Source organism: Schistocerca americana, chromosome 1, assembly GCF_021461395.2.
Source record: "Schistocerca americana isolate TAMUIC-IGC-003095 chromosome 1, iqSchAmer2.1, whole genome shotgun sequence".
Lineage (NCBI taxonomy): Eukaryota > Metazoa > Arthropoda > Insecta > Orthoptera > Acrididae > Schistocerca > Schistocerca americana.
In genome coordinates, this window is record NC_060119.1 from 128,837,430 (window position 1) to 128,854,607 (window position 17,178).

Sequence of the window (17,178 nt, forward strand, 5' to 3'; positions counted from 1 at the left end):
CGTCCCCCATTGAGCATGTTTGGGACTGGATGAAGCGTCGTCTCACGCGGTCTGCACGTCCAGCACGAACGCTGGTCCAACTGAGGCGCCAGGTGGAAATGGCATGGCAAGCCGTTCCACAGGACTACATCCAGCATCTCTACGATCGTCTCCATGGGAGAATAGCAGCCTGCATTGCTGCGAAAGGTGGATATACACTGTACTAGTGCCGACATTGTGCATGCTCTGTTGCCTGTGTCTATGTGCCTGTGGTTCTGTCAGTGTGATCATGTGATGTATCTGACCCCAGGAATGTGTCAATAAAGTTTCCCCTTCCTGGGACAATGAATTCACGGTGTTCTTATTTCAATTTCCAGGAGTGTAGTAAGTACATGACGTGGAGATTATATATGAGTACAGTTCGCAGAAATATATTTGTAGTTCTTAAGATAAAAAAATTTTATAGTGTTGTTTGTATTATAAAATTGCCACAGTCGTTCATTTTGTAAACTATTACGCCAACCAACACGGGTAGTACGACAGCAAGAGATAGAGAAGACATTGCTAGTGACAACACCAGAATCGACATATCGATTGTCGGATCGGAACTAACATTGTTTTGATCGCCATCTTTTTTTCTGCGCTGCTAAATTAATTAGTGTTATCGTCTTATAAAGTCACCCTTGTGAAGTTTGTGAGCAATGCTGAAGAAATCCAAGAGATCCATGGAAACAGCGATACCTCAGGACATCATAAGCTGAATGCTACGACACAAGAACAAAGTGAGTGATTGTTTTACAAAAATGTTCATGTTAACAGCAGATCAATATACAAAGTGATTCATCTCCTACTACACTACTGGTCATTAAAATTGCTACAACACGAAGATGACGTGCTACAGACGAGAAATTTAACCGAGGGGACGAAGATGCTGTGATATGCAAATGATTAGCTTTTCAGAGCATTCACACAAGGTTGGCGCCGGTGGCGACACCTATAATGTGCTGACATGAGGAAAGTTTTCAACCGATTTCTCAGACACAAACAGCAGTTAACCGGCGTTGCCTGGTGAAACGTTGTTGTGATGCCTCGTGTAAGGAGGAGAAATGCGTAACATCACGTTTCCGATTTTGATAAAGGTCGGATTGTAGCCTTTCGCGATTGCGGTTTATCGTATCGCGACATCGGAGATCATGGCTGCGGTTACCCTTGACGCTGCATCACAGAGAGGAGCGCCTGCGATGGTGTACTCAACGACGAACCTGGGTGCACGAATGGCAAAACGTCATTTTTTCGGATGAATCCAGGTTCTGTTTACAGCATCATGATGGTCGCATCCGTGTTTGGCGACATCGCGGTGAACGCACATTGGAAGCGTGTATTCGTCATCACCATACTGGCGTATCACCCGGCGTGATGGTATGGGGTGCCATTGGCTACACGTCTCGGTAACCTCTTGTTCGCGTTGACAGCACTTTGAACAGTGGACGTTACATTTCAGATGTGTTACGGCCCGTGGCTCTATGTTGCAGGTTCTGTACGGGCCTTTCTGGGTACAGAAAATGTTCGACCGCTGCCCTGGCCAGCACATTCTCCAGATCTCTCACCAATTGAAAACGTCTGGTCAATGGTGGCCGAGCAACTGGCTCGTCGCAATACGCCAGTCACTACTCTTGATGAACTGTGGTATCGTGTTGAAACTGCATGGGCAGCTGTACCAGTACACGCCATCCAAGCTCTGTTTGATTCAATGCCCAGGGGTATCAAGGCCGTTATTACGGCCAGAGGTGATTGTTCTGGGTACTGATTTCTCAAGATCTCTGCACCGAAATTGCGTGAAAATGTAATCACATGTCAGTTGTAGTATATTTGTCCAATGAATAACCGTTTATCATCTGCATTTCTCCTTGGTGTAGCAATTTTAATGGCCAGTAGTGTAGTTATCCTTCTCTCTCTCTCTCTCTCTCTCTCTCTCTCTCTACAGGGTGATCACAATAGTCGTGTAAGGAAATTTTGTTTTTGTAATGCCAATATAGCCTGATGATATCACGTCGACTCATATTGCTAAATAAATAATTCAATAGTTAACAAAATTTTCTGACCGGTAGTGGTATCTGTAAACCTCTTCATCAATTGTACCTTCTAGAATAGCGAGATTGTTTAGGGAATGCCGCGAAAACATTCTCCAGTTCGAATCGCTCCCTCCTCAGGACTGGACCCCTCTACTTTGAGACGTTTCACGTCGTGCACCGCTACGGCCATCTGTCTGAGGGAGCATAAAATGTGATTCATCTGAAAAGGTCACCTGTAGCCACTTAGTGGATGTCAAGTGGCGTGCGAATTCCAGCATTCGTCGCCAATGAATAGCGGTCAGCATGGATGAAAGAACCAGGCGCAGCCGGCCGGTGTGGCCGTGCGGTTCTAAGCGCGTCAGTTTGGAACCGCGTGACTGCTACGGTCGCAGGTTCGAATCCTGCCTCGGGCATCGATGTGTGTGATGTCCTTAGGTTAGTCAGGTTTAAGTAGTTCTAAGTTCTAGGGGACTGATGATGACCTCAGCAGTTAAGTCCCATAGTGCTCAGAGCCATTTTTGAACCAGGTGCCCGCTGTGGACGCCCATACACAGCACCGTTCGTCGGACGGTCGTTGAGGAAACACAGCTGGTAGTCCCTCGGTTCGTATGGGCGACCAGTTACACAACAGTTGCACGTCTGTTCGCCCGTACACATCTCCGGCGTGTGGTGCAACACAGTTGTCTAGGAGCCGGTTTTGGCTAACGCCATTTTGCCATACACTGCATACTTTAACCATGGTGGCACACAAACAATTTGCAGACTTACCCATTCCGGAAGTACTTCATCCGCTGGCACGAAAGCCAGTGATGATGTCCTTCTGGACGTCAGCTGAGTCACTCAGTTTCCACGTTATGTCTGCGACTGCACTGTTATCCGCAACCTCCCAACACGTTTTATATGTCCTCCATTGCTAGTATGGTCACCCGCCGTCTGTGAGTGGTTATTGCACGTTGATTTCGAACACAGAGGGTAGTCACGTTAATGTGACAGGACCGTGTAGTTACACCCTGTATACAGAATGTAGATATAATGCAAAGCTTAAGGGGGGTGGGGGAGGGGGGGTGTAGGAGAAAATGGACCTGTTTACATAACCTAACACAGTTTGTGGTGTTTGAAAGGTTATAGAACCAAATTTTGCACGTGAGGTAATTACGTTATGGGCTAAATTTTCTCAAATTTTTTCTCAAAATTGTTGGAAATTTTCTCAACACATGCTAACACTCAAGGCACATTTTCACTTAGAGCTTTCATATTGTGGTAGGTAATTCATAGTAATCAGCAAACGTGTTTTTAATATAAGGTTTAGAACTCTTACAATTTATTTTAAAAAACTATGCGTATTAAACAAAGCAATTTAAATTTCACAGAAAAATAAACAATTTTTACAGCAATACACTTAAAAAAAGTTGTACCACAGGATGTTGTGTTATACTACGGGGTGTTCAGAAAGTCTCTCCGCAGTGACGTATGATTGTTATCCGCGCGTGCCGTATGATTGTTCGCCTGCCTGGGGTACTTCCCTTCAAGTGGACTCCCCAACATTTCACTGTTTCATCTCAGCCAGCGTCAGTAGTATCGTTGGTGTATGTCGTTACGTGTTGACGTGAACGTTTCAGTTTAGTTCTTTTGTTCGTTTGTTTCGTCTTTGTCACTGTTGAAATGATAACCATTGAAGAGCGTGTGGTTTCAGTCGAACAAGTGTTCAACGCTGGCGGTAAATACGGGTTCAGTGACAGATGCACCGAGAAGTGGTCGTCCTAGAGTTTTGTCTGAGGATAAACTACTCGATATTTCCGATAAAATGTCCATGAGTCCGAACCAGTCAGTAAGAAAACTCGCCCAGGAAATCGATGTTAGTGTCGGAACGGCCCACACAGCTGTTAGGAAAAAATTAGAACTTTTCTCATACAAAGTAACAGTCGTGTAAGAACTGAAAACTACTAATGATGGCAAGAGACTGCATTATTGTCAATGGTTCAAAAATTTCGTTACAAAATGGAAAGGATATTCTTAATGAAACGTTTTTCACTGATGAGGCGTGGTTTCATTTATCCGGGTACATGAACTCGCAAAATTCTCGTATGTGGAGTACTGCAAATCCACTGTGTATTCATGAGGATCCACATCATTCTGTGAAAATAGGACTTTGGATTTCAATTTCTAGGCGTCGGATTGTCGATCCCATATTTTTCAACGAAACAATAAACGCACAACGATACTGCAGTGATATTCTGTACCCATTCATAGGAGAACTTTTGTTAAGTGAAATACTGAACGGTTATTTTCAACAAGATGGTACAACTGCGCATACAGCTCGCATTTCAATGTCACTGCTTACTGATGTTTTTGGTGATCGCATAATTTCACAGGGACTTTGGCTTCTACGATAGCCTGACCTAACAACACCTGACTTTTTCTTCTGGGGTGCAGCGAAAGCGACTGTCTATAAAAACCGTCCAAAATCCATCGATGAATTGAAAACTGCAATATCCACTTTCACTGCTTCTGTTGCAGAAGAAATGTAACAGCTTGTGTTTGGAAACATGATTAGACGAATTGAATTGTGTATTCAACAATAGGGGGGGGGGGCGACACTTTCAACATTTAATGTGAAAATTTGTAAGTAAAAATGAATATTCAATGAATTAATAACTTTTGTTTCACTGAGTTTCATTTCGGTATATTCACTGTGGCATACGGCATGAGCGGCTAACAATCATACGGCACTGCGGAGAGACTTTTTGAACACCTCGTAAGAACAAAGTCTGCAGAAAATTTCACTTGTCTATCTCCAATGGTTCAGGGGAAGGGTTTCTTATACATTGAAAAATGACAGTTCCGGGAAATGCACATAAAAGATTTTATAAGGATTTACACCATCAACATAATGTTGACCATAACCATACATTTGGTCTTCTTGCTCTTCGTGTACCTGTTTCCTTTTTATCCGATGTTTCTGGCGTGCCCTTTTGGCTATATCCTTCACAGACTGTTCATAACTTGTACCGAGCGCAGTATCTATCTTCTTCAAATCTTCTCGATGAAGCAACCAGCAAAAACTCCTTGTCCAGTAAGGGTCCTTAGTCTTCCAATGTTACCATCATTAAACACCAGACACGCATCATATGTGGCAATTTTAACAACAGTAAACGACCTAAATGTTGTTTTTGGGCATCTCTTCCAAGTGAGACTGTTGAAGCCCTCATTCGAGTTTTGCGTTCGCCCATGGGTACATTTCTTTAACAAATCTGGATGATTTAGAAACTGTAATGTTGGCTTTATGGTCTGTTTATTTTTATGTCTGCGTTTATGTGAATAGGTTTTGTTTTCTTCTTTTGCCTGCTTATATTTGCAACAGGATGTATCACACAATTCATGTAGTGGCTTATCATCAGGTGACAACTTGTGAAAAAATATTTCCCGCACAGTGAATGCTAACCAGTAACTACTCCATTTGTAACATAATAATTTACGTTAATTAGTAGTACAATGATTTTTGCATCATTAACCTGATGAAAGTGTACCTGTAAAATAATCTACCGATAGTCATAGGGTGCACAGTTTGTGTCGAGGATAAACTATGACAACATTCATTTTTGCAGTCATTCATTTGATTAAATTTGTTTTACTTTTATTGCTGTTCATCTTACAACCTGTTTTTAAAGACACTATCCATTATGTTCAACTGCTCACACATACCCTTTGCCGTCTATAACAGAATTACATTGTCATCAACACACACAGTAGTTTTTATTTCTTCTCCTTGAACAATTTTCTTTCCAAATTTGTCATTGGTTTCCTTTATTGCTTGCTCTGTGTACAGACTGAACACAGCATCGAGGGTACGCTATTACCCTCTCTCATTCCCTTCTCAACTAATGCTTACCATTCGTGTCCTTCGACTTCTATAACCACAACGGTACTCTAAAGTCCAAGTCAAAAACAGATGTTGCGGCCTCAGAGTTTCCGCTAACAGAACGTCATTGCTGTTCTACATAAAGCAAAGCGTTTCCAATCATTTCGTTAAGATACCAGTATTTTGTGTCTAGTCACTTGTTATGGATTCTTTCTTTTCATTATCCGCTGAAGTATTCGACACAGCATCGACAATTCGTACATGTGACCTGCATCTTACTCATAGTGACACTGAATTGGAGGATAATCGCCGGTATTTGTAAATCATGGAACTTATTGATATCCGTTACTGAGTGTGGCGGAGTTGCTAGATCGACGAAAGAAGGAAGCAGTGCGTTATTTATGTGAAAAACACGTTTACCACTTACACCACCCATACGAATATTCATCGACTGTCGTAATCAATGTGATGTTGTTCTTATTGACATATATCGCAAGTGAGAGGAAAAAGAGAGAAGATGGTGCTGACTGTGGGCGGACGACGTTAAAAACCTCTCTGAATCTGTGATTGGAACGCCACGTCCTAAATCATCAGAGGCGCTTCCATTGGCACATGTGTGGAGTGGCACAACGCCACACATAGCCGAGAACTAATTGTGGGGCTCCGACACACGCCTTTAGCTTAATTATTAGGAACCCGGACAACTTATGCATATGTAAACAGGCACTCCCGTTATCCTTAATTATTTCGCTGATAATTTCGTGGAAGTGATTAAAAAAGCGAACACTCAACTCATTATTCGTAATTACTTACAGTTTAGATATTCCGCGATGTGCAACAAGAGCGATTAATGGAATTATATTCGGTAAATATTATGCCTGACACGCCTAATATGTCAAACATAGGTGTAACCCGCTAATGAATAGTGTGTCAAGATCCTCAGCTGTTAATCTTGCGCAGCCCGTTCAAAATTATAGATGGTTGTTGGCAATTGGCTGCGGAGAACCACTGTCAACGTGTGCGAAGGTTGTTAAATGATGTACGGCTCTCTACCGCAAAATAACGACAAAGTCGGAACTGAATGCCAGAATTTCGTTTGTCGCCTTCGTATAACGTCTTCATGTGAATGCTCTCTTCTTAAAGCCTGTTTTTCCGATTTCTTCTTCGCGTTTTAAATAAGGAGTTTTTGCGTTTGTTAGTGAGTTCTCCTTTGGATACAAATCATTCAGTGTGTGCAGTTCTGTCATAAATCCTAGTTAATTCACATTACAGTACAGCTTGGTTTCTAAGTGACAAGCACAGAACGTTTCAAAATAAAGCCAGGAAACCACGATACAGACTAAATGAAGGATCTTAGTCTAGCTATATTTGGAGATATTATACTATATGTCTCGGCGGAATATCATTATTTAGGCAGCGATCATTCGAAGCAAAAAATGTGGCAAGCATAGGCTCGAAAATGTATTTCTTAAGATCGAGGAGCTCTTTTTCGCATTTGCTGAAGTGATACATATCTCTTCCATTGAACATGTGCTCATAATTCGCAAGGTATACATTTTAATGGTTCAAATGGCTCTGAGTACTATGGGACTTAAGTTCTAAGGTCATCAGTCCCCTATAACTTAGAACTACTTAAACCTAACTAACCTAAGGACATCACACACATCCATGCCCAAGGCAGGATTCGAACCTGCGACCGTAGCAGTCGCGCGGTTCCAGGCTGTAGAGCCTAGAACCGCTCGGCCACTCCGGCCGGCTGTACATTTTAGAATCAATGTTTACTAGACCATTTTTTTCATGTTCTGGTCAATAGTACCTCCTTCAAAATACGGAAAGCAAAGAGCTTACAGCGTTGAGATTGGTTTCACAATGTCGAAGATATAGTTCTCATAGCTCTAATGGTGGGTGTATTTAGCTTCGCGTAGTGGCCGCGCGGTTTGGGCGCCATGTCACGGATTGAGCGGCACCTCCCGCTGGAGGTTCGAGTCCTCACTCGGGCATTGGTGTGTGTGTTGTTCTTAGCATAAGGTGGTTTAAGTTAGTTTAAATCAGTGTGTAAGTCTAGGGACCGATGACTTCAGCAGTTTGGTCCCTTAGGAATTCACGCACATTTGAACATTTGGTATGCCTTTTTGGAGACTATGTTTGCTAGACTTTTTTGCTTCGAATGATCGTTCTTTCTACATCCTTGATTACCGAACATTCCTCTTGGATACCCTGTATAGAACGATTTACAGAATGGGTTTTGGAGGGAACATACTCAACAGTGGGAACGTAGTCAGAATACTTAAACTTACTGTAATTATTATATTCGGTGTCAATCCAAGAATATTAAATGCATCAAATACAAAAATACGCATGTATTCAACAACCTGAGAGTGCATGCTAAATAAATGTTACTACTGATATTCCATATTAGGTCTTTGTTATAATAGTTATTAAATTTCCACCATCTTTATTGTCTTGGATTCAAACGAACTTAATGTCTTGACACCTTTCCGCATTTCATAGACTCTATTGCTTGATGCAATACGATTCGTGTATTTCAATATACAGCGGAGAGGAGAGTGAACCGAAGAAAGGCACTCACCTCGCTGTTGAGCTCACGAGTCATGCGTCGGTGGGAGAATGAGTGGCCGGAAGTGACTGACAATAAGCTCCGTATAGTCAAGCCCACAACGCGTGTGTGGTGTACTTCCTTTCAGTCCCGTCGACGGGACGAGATTCTCGGCTTCGGATAGGCCACAGCCCTATGACGCACGGCTTTCTGCTCCGGCGGGAGGACCCTCCAATGTGTGGTGCTTGTGGCGTCCAGGTCACTGTGCGCCACGTTTTATTGGATTGCGTTTTATTTTCTGACCAGCGGGTCGCGGCTGACTTGCCGGCGGCCCTGCCATCTCGTTTAGGCAACACTCGGACGAATGTGGTTAAAGTTTTAAAGTCCTGTGCATGTCAAATGTTTTTACAAAGATTTTAGGGAGAGGATTTTAATTTGCTCACTGTGTGACAAGCTCGCCCATATTTTATGTAAGTGACCAGCCAATGACAATTTACTGTGGCATTCTTGTTGCTACGTTTTCCCTTTCCTTACGTTCTACTTTCTTATGTAGCATTTTCCTTCTTTTCCTGCTTTCTTTGCGTGTGTGCTTCAATTTTATTAGGTCTGTCCACATTCGTTCCCTTTAATATGTGTCAGGGCGCTGACGACCTCGACGTTGAGCGCCCATAAGCCCCAACACACACACACACACACACACACACACACACACACACACACACACACCGAATAAAGGCGAAGGTAATGAGATGTAGCAGAGATGAGAATCGAGAGAAAGTTAACACCAAAATTAAGGATCACGAAATAGGCGAAATGAAGGAATTCCGCTTCTTTGGAAGCAAATAACGTTGTACAATAACGTATACGAAGCAAGGAGGACACAAAAAGCAAAAAAAAAAAAAAAAAAAAACAAGAATCATGGACTGTGGGAAAACTATAACAGAAGAGAATACAAGCATTTGAGATGTAGTACTTAAAAAAAAAAAAAAAAAAAAAAAAAAAAAGTCGAAAATTAGAAGCAGTGAAAAGATAAGGAATGAGGTGGTCCTTTGTAGATCCGTCGAAGAAAGGAACATATAGGGAACACTGACAAGAGGAAGGAGCAGGATGATAAGACATGTAACTCTAAAGGAAAACGAGATTGGAATACATATAACAGATAAATGAGTACATAGTTTGCAAATGATACTCTGAGATGAAGACGTTGCACAGGAGAGGAATTCGTGGCGGGCTGTAGAAAACCCGTCAGGAGACTGACGTAAAATAAACTAAAAGAGAGAGAGAAAATGTATTCATATGTGTGTGTGTGGGGGGGTTGGCAAATTTTTGTCTTTCTCAGAGGAAACCCCAAATCGCTGGAAACGTATTCCCTCAGTATTCTATTGAAATTTTGCTGGACACCATCCATTGCACCAAAAAAATATTTCTTGACTGACATCTTCAGAAACAATTGCATAGCTGCACCAATATCTTACTCATTAACAGCTTGACATATTCATGGGAGACACGTTGTCAACAGTCCGACGTCCAGCCTACGTTGTGGTTGTGTTTTATGCTCTTTAGTTCGAAAATCACAGCACTCGTCTACCCTGTGCAAAATTCTTCTGCCTCTATGTGTCTACTGAAACCTATATCCACTTAAACCCATTTGCTCTAGACACGCCTCGGTATCCCTATAATGATTTTCAGTTCCTACACTACCCTCAGGAATCGTGATCTCAAAATGCGTTCCACCAACGGGTGGGTCCTGTGTTTTAGTCGAATTGTGCCACTAATTTCTTTTCTCCCTATTTCGATTCTTCACCTCTCATTAGTCGTCCAATACACTCATTTAGTCTTAAGCATTCACACTACAGAAGCTTCAATTAAACTTCTTGTCTGAATCGTTTATTGCCCACCAGTCTGCATTTTATGTCCTGTCTTATCAGCCATCGACAGTTATTTTTCCAAACAACAATACTAACCTACTATTGTGATTGAATGTCTCCTCACCTAATCTAATTCTTTCAGGAGTGCATACTTTAATGCGACACACTCCATTATCTGTTTTTTTTTTTACATTTTTTCTCTGTTGAGCAAATAACCTCTTTTCAAGTCATTATCCAGTCCGTTCGAGTGCACCTCCAAGTGCTTTGACGAATCTGACAGAACTACAATATCAGCAGCAAACCTCAAAGTTCTAATTTCTCCTCTCTGAAGTTTAATTTACTTTCCGGTTACCTCTTTGGTTTCCTTTACTGCTTGCGCAGTATACAGATTGAATAACGCTGAGGGGTCATCAGCGCCCTTTCTTGAAATAAATACAGACGAGGACGTAGAAACCCTGTAAAACAAAGGGAACATAGAATTGTAAATGCAGCTGTATCCCCACACCAGTATTGAAAATACAAACCTAACGTAGCGAGATTTGTAAAAGACCAACCATAAACGTCAGACGAAATACAGCAGAATTATTAGGTAAAATCAAGGATACAATACTAGTTAGAGAGGAATCAGGTGACTGTAGGTGGGTGACTGCTTAGAAATAATTAGTGACCGAGTCACTCTGCGACACGTATCTCACACCGAGTATTTTGACAAGAAACCCTGACATGACACAAAATTTTAAACAGGAACCACCTCATTATTAGTTAAAATAGAAGACAGCTCCTCCGGGAGATCCAGATCCGCCCTCATTTAAAATGTATCGTATCGACAGCTGTGTTCCACACAGGGAACTCCTTGCTACGTAAGAAAAATCCATGTGTCAATGGGAAACGTCATACTCCAAACCTTAGAAGGCTACTTCTTCAGCTTGTCGTGGCCAGAAGGAAGTAAACGATGGTCGCACCCAAGGTGCCACTGAGCCTCCCACCAACACATAGACACTGGGTCATAAATATGGTAACAGTGTGTAGGATCGCTGAGATTTCTGGAGGGTTGGATGGAGGGATAGGACGGCGGTGTCGATAGAGTGCTGGATCATTGAGAAATTTGGAGGGTAGGATTGAGAGGGATGGGAAGTTTGTGTCTGTAGTGTGATGGAGGTGATGTACACGATGTGGTGACTTGGGCATATCAGCAGTTAAACGATATGTGGGTATGGGGAGAGGACGGAACACTCCTGAAATCGAAGATGCGTGAGTTGGTGTTGTGTTTGGTGACAAATTATGGATGACTTGGAAGAAAGAATGCGTAATGCAGACATAATTCATTGGAACTGTAGAGTTTGAAGAAGATTCCAGAATACAATACACACTCACAGGTTTTTTGGAGGTAAAATGGCAGATTTTCAGTTACTGAGTGATCGAAAAAAAATGTTCAAACATGTGTGAAATCTTATGGGACTTAACTACTAAGATCATCAGTCCCTAAGCTTACACACTAATTACCCTAAATTAACCTAAGCACAAACACACACACACCCATGCCCGAGGGAGCACTCGAACCTCCGTCGGGATCAGCCGCACAGTCCATGACTGCAGCGCCCTAAACCGCTCGGCTAATCGCGCGCGGCACTGAGTGATTGTAAAGGAAACTGAGTAGTTACATGGTGTTGCTGTTGTGGTCATTAGTCCAGAGACTGCTTTGATGCAGCTCTCCATGCTACTCTATCCTGTGCACGCTTCTTCATCTCCCAGTACCTACTGCAACCTACATCCTTCCGAATCTGCTTAGTGTATTCATCTCTTGGTCTTCCTCTACGATTTTTACCATCCACGCCGCCCTCCGATACTAAATTGGTGATACCTTGATGTCTCAGAACATGTCCTACCAACCGATCCCTTCTTCTAGTCAAGTTGTGCCACAAATTCCTCTTCTCCCCAATTCTATTCAATATCTCCTCATTAGTTATGTGATCTACCCATCTAATCTTCAGCATTCCTCTGTAGCACCACATTTCGGAAGCTTCTATTCTCTTCTTGTCTAAACTATTTATCGTCCACGTTTCACTTCCACACATGGCCACACCCCATACAAATACTTTCAAAAACGACTTCTTGACACTTAAGTCTATACTCGATGTTAACAAATTTCTCTTCAGAAACACTTTCCTTGCCATTTCCAGTCCGCATTTTATATCCTCTCTACTTCGACCATCATCAGTTATTTTGCTCGCCAAATAGCAAAACCCATTTACTACTTTAAGCGTCTCATTTCCTAATCTAATACTCTCAGAATCACCCGATTTAATTCGACTACATTCCATTATCCTCGTTTTGCTTTCGTTGATGTTCATCTTATATCCTCCTTTCAAGACACTGTCCATTCCGTTCAGCTGCTGTTCCGGGTTCCTTGTTGTCTCTGACAGAATTACAATATCATCGGTGAACCTCAAAGTTTGTATTTCTTCTCCATGGATTTTAATTCGTACGCCGAATTTTTCTTTTGTTTATTTACAATATGCAGATTGAATCACATCGGGGGATAGTCTACAACCCTCTCTCATTCCCTTCCTAACCACTGCTTCCCTTTCATGCCCCTCGACTCTTATAACTGCATCTAGTTTCTGTACAAATTGTAACTAGCCTGTCACTCCATGTATTTTACCCATGCCTCCTTCAGAATTTGAAAGAGAGTGTATTCCAGTCAACTTTGTCAAAAGCTTTCTCTAAGCCTACAAATGCTAGAAACGTAGATTTGCCTTTCCTTAATCTTTCTTCTACGGTAAGTCGTGGGGTCAGTATTACCTCACGTGTTCCAGCATTTCTACGGAATCCAAACTGATCTTCCCCGAGGTCGGCTTCTACCAGATTTTCCATTCGCCTGTAAAGAATTCGTGTTAGTATTTTGCAGCCGTGGCTTGTTAAACTGACAGTTCGGTAATTTTCACATCTGTCAACACCTGCTTTACTTGGGATTGGAATTATTATATTCTTCTTGATGTCTGAGGGTATTTCACCTGTCTCATACATCTTGCTCACCAGATGGTAAAGTTTTGTTAGGCCTGGCTCTCCCAAGGCTGTCAGTAGTTCTAATAGAATGTTGTCTACTCCCGGGATCTTGTTTCAACTTAGGTCTTTCCTTGCTCTGTCAATCTCTTCACACAGTATCATATCTCCCATTTCATCTTCATCTACATTCTCTTCCATTTCTATAATATTGTCCTGAAGAACATCTCCCTTGTATAGACCCTCTACATACTCCTTCCACCTTTCTGCTTTCTCTTCTTTGCTTAGAACTGGGTTTCCATCTGAGCTCTTGTTATTCATGCAAGAGGTTCTCCTTTCTCCAAACGTCTCTTTTATTTTCCTGTAGGCAGTATCTATCTTACCCCTAGTGATATGCGCCTCTACGTCCTTACATTTGTCCTCTAGCCACCCCTGCTTAGCCATTTTGCACTTCCTGTCTATCTCATTTTTGAGACGTTTGTATTCCTTTCTGCCTGCTTCATTTACTGCATTTTTATATTTTCTCCTTTCATCAATCGTATTCAATATCTCTTCTGTTACCCAAGGCTTTCTATTAGCCCTCGTCTTTTTACCTACTTGAACCTCTGCTGTCTTCACTATTTCGTCTCTCAAAGCTGCCCATTCTTCTTCTACTGTATTTCTTTCCCCCATTCTTGTCAATCGTTCCCTAATGCTCTCACTGAAGCTCTCTACAACCTGTGGTTCTTTCAGTTTGTCCAGGTCCCATCTCCTTAAATTCCCACCTTTTTACAGTTTCTTCAGTTTTAATCTAAAGTTCATAACCAATAGATTGTGGTCAGAGTCCACATCTGCCCCTGGAAATGTTTTACAATTTAAAACCTGGTTCCTGAATCTCTGTCTTATCATTATATAATCTATCTGAAACCTGTCTATCTCCAGGATTCTTCCATGTATACAACCTTCTTTTATGATTCTGGAACCACGTGTTAGCTATGATTAAGTTATGCTCTGTACAAAATTCTACCAGACTGCTTCCTCTTTCATTTCTTACCCCCAATCCATATTCACCTACTACGTTTCCTTCTCTCCCTTTTCCTACTCTGGAATTCCAGTCACCCATGACTATTAAATTTTCGTCTCCCTTCACTACCTCAATAATTTCTTTTATCTCATCATACATTTCATCAATTACTTCATCATCTGCAGAGCTAGTTGGCATATAAACTTAATGTAGTAGGCGTGGGCTTCGTGAATATCTTGGCGACAATAATGCGTTCGCTATGCTGGCTGACTGGACTCGCATTCGGGAGGACGACGGTTCAATCCCGCGTCCGGCCATCCTGATTTAGGTTTTCTGTGATTTCCCTAAATCACTCCAGGCAAATGCCGGGATGGTTTCTCTGAAAGGGGACGGCCGACTTCCTTCCCAATCCTTCCCTAATCCGATGAGACCGATGACCACGCTGTCTGGTCTCCTTCCCCAAACCAACCAACCAACCAACCGCTATGCTGGTTGTAGTATTTTACCCGCAGTCCTATTTTTTTATTTATTATTAAACCTACTCGTGCATTACCCCTATTTGATTTTGTATTTATAACCCTGTATTCACCTGACCAAAGGTCTTGTTCCTCCTGCCACCGAACTTCACTAATTCCCACTATATGTAACTTTCTTTCTCCTGATAACGACGTCCTCTTGAGTAGTCCCCGCCCGGAGATCCGAATGGGGGACTATTTTACCTCCGGAATATTTTACCCAAGAGGACGCCATCATCATTTAACCATACGGTAAAGCTGCATGCCCTCGGGAAGAATTGCGGCCGTAGTTTCCTCTTGCTTTCAGCCGTTCGCAGTACCAGCATAGCAAGGCCGGTTTGGTTAGTGTTACAAGGCCAGATCAGTCAATCATCCAGACTGTTGCCCCTGCAACTACTGAAAAGGCTGCTGCCCCTCTTCAGGAACCACACGTTTGTCTGGCCTCTCAACAGATACCCCTCCGTTGTGGTTGCACCTACGTTACGGCCATGTGTATCGCTGAGGCACGCAAGCCTCCACACCAAGGTCCGTGGTTCATGGAGGTAGGAGTTACATGGTATGAAGCTAAAACTGGCCCAGAAAATATTTCAAGCCCCTTAGGGTAGGCACCCAAACTTACATAATCCCTTCTGAATGTGGTTGAATTGCCTATCTTAAGGTGCTTCAAATGTTTTCCGCGTCAGAGTTTTACAGGTAGGTGTAGGTGCTGGTTTGGGTGTTCATGGCTGCGTTCGGAAGGAGAGTGGGGTCATTTCAGACAAATAACCACGGTGACGTTGAAATGGTTGCTGTTGCACCGGTGTTGAGCGCTCGCGTGCCTGTGAGCCGGTCTGCAGGGTGTGTGTGGTGTGGCAGGGGCCAGGAGCGGCTGGAGACGCTGGACGTGCGGCTGTCGCAGCTGCAGGGCCTGGAGGCGGCGGTGGAGCGCGTGTCGGGCCGCGTCGACTCGGCCGACCGCCGGCTGATGGCGCTGACGCGAGCCGTGGAGCGCCGCACCCACCACGGCGCCGCCGGGCCGCTGCTCGGCGAGTTCGCCTCCAGGGGGGTCCTCAGCACGCTCCGGCTCATCGAGCGGAAGGTAGGCGGCCGCAGCCACCGCACGAGGACCACCTCACTGGATGACATACCACAAACCGTACGCCTACTTCACCTCTTTCCCAAACATTGTCCCAACCTGCAAACACGTACATTATACGTGTGTCCAGTCCCATGCTCTCTTCCTTTAATGCTCGAACAACATGGCTCATTTGATAACTAATGTTCCAATTACTTTTTACAGCCACTAATATACAGGCTGTTACCAAACGATACCTAGAAACTTCAGGGGGTGGTAGAAGATGTCGTGAGGAACAAATAACTTAGAGAGCGTCGAAGATACAGGCTCTGGCGGCTGCTGCTAGGCCACCCCTTCGGCAGCAGACATAACTTTGTACGTTGACGGATCATAGGCGGAACGTCTCGAAAAGTTGTTTGTTGTTCAGTGATTGCGACTGATTGTCACGATCACCAGTGGAGAAGATAGCTAGCTGGCGCGTAGAGAAGCCTTGTGTTCTATGAGTATGATGCCTTGTTGCCTGCCGGCCGGTGTGGCCGAGCGATTCGAGGCGCTTCAGTCTGGAACCGCGCGACCACTACGGTCGCAGGTTCGAATCCTGCCTTGGGCATGGATGTGTGTCATGTCCTTACGTTAGTTAGGTTTAAGCAGTTCTTATTTCTAGGGGACTGATGACCTCAGATGGCCGGCCGCGGTGGACGAGCGGTTCTAGGTGCTCAGTCCGGAACCGCGCGACTGCTACGGCCGCAGGTTCGAGTCCTGCCTTGGGCATGGATGTGTGTGATGTCCTTAGGTTAGTTAGGTTTAAGTCGTTCTAAGTTCTAGGGGACTGATGACCACAGATGTTAAGTCCCATAGTGCTCAGAGCCATTTGAACCATTTGAACCTTGTTGCCTCAGTGGATAACTGCTTCCATCCGCAGTTCATTTTTCTCCTTCAACCCTCTGAAATGTTCAGTGTTTTTTTTCTGTATAAAGGAGAAAAATAAACTGCAGATGCAAACCTATGTCCGAAACGGTCACCCACGAAGACAACAGAGCATCTCATTCAGCAAGACCTGTCTATGCAGAAGTCAGCTCCATTTTCTGCACTGGCGATCGTGGAAGTAAGTCGCGGTAACTGATAACAAACGGTCTGTCATCGTACAGCGTCACTTTTGCTGCAGGACGGGTAGCCTAGCGGCAGGGGCCGACGCCTGTAACTTCGACGCTCTGTAGCTTGGTTGGGTGACTTTTCCGAACAAGTGTATCTATCCTCAATTTGTTCTT

At 43.5% G+C, this 17,178-nt stretch overlaps 1 protein-coding gene across 1 annotated transcript in view; it reads left to right on the forward strand.

Annotated features, from left to right (window-relative positions):
- LOC124605649 (angiopoietin-related protein 6-like) overlaps positions 1-17,178 on the forward strand; it is a 941,284-nt gene that overhangs the window by 607,840 nt on the left and 316,266 nt on the right. Inside the window, exon 4 of the mRNA XM_047137517.1 lies at positions 15,712-15,934. Within this exon, the coding sequence (XP_046993473.1) occupies positions 15,712-15,934 (223 nt within the window). The remainder of the gene's footprint in view (positions 1-15,711; positions 15,935-17,178) is intronic.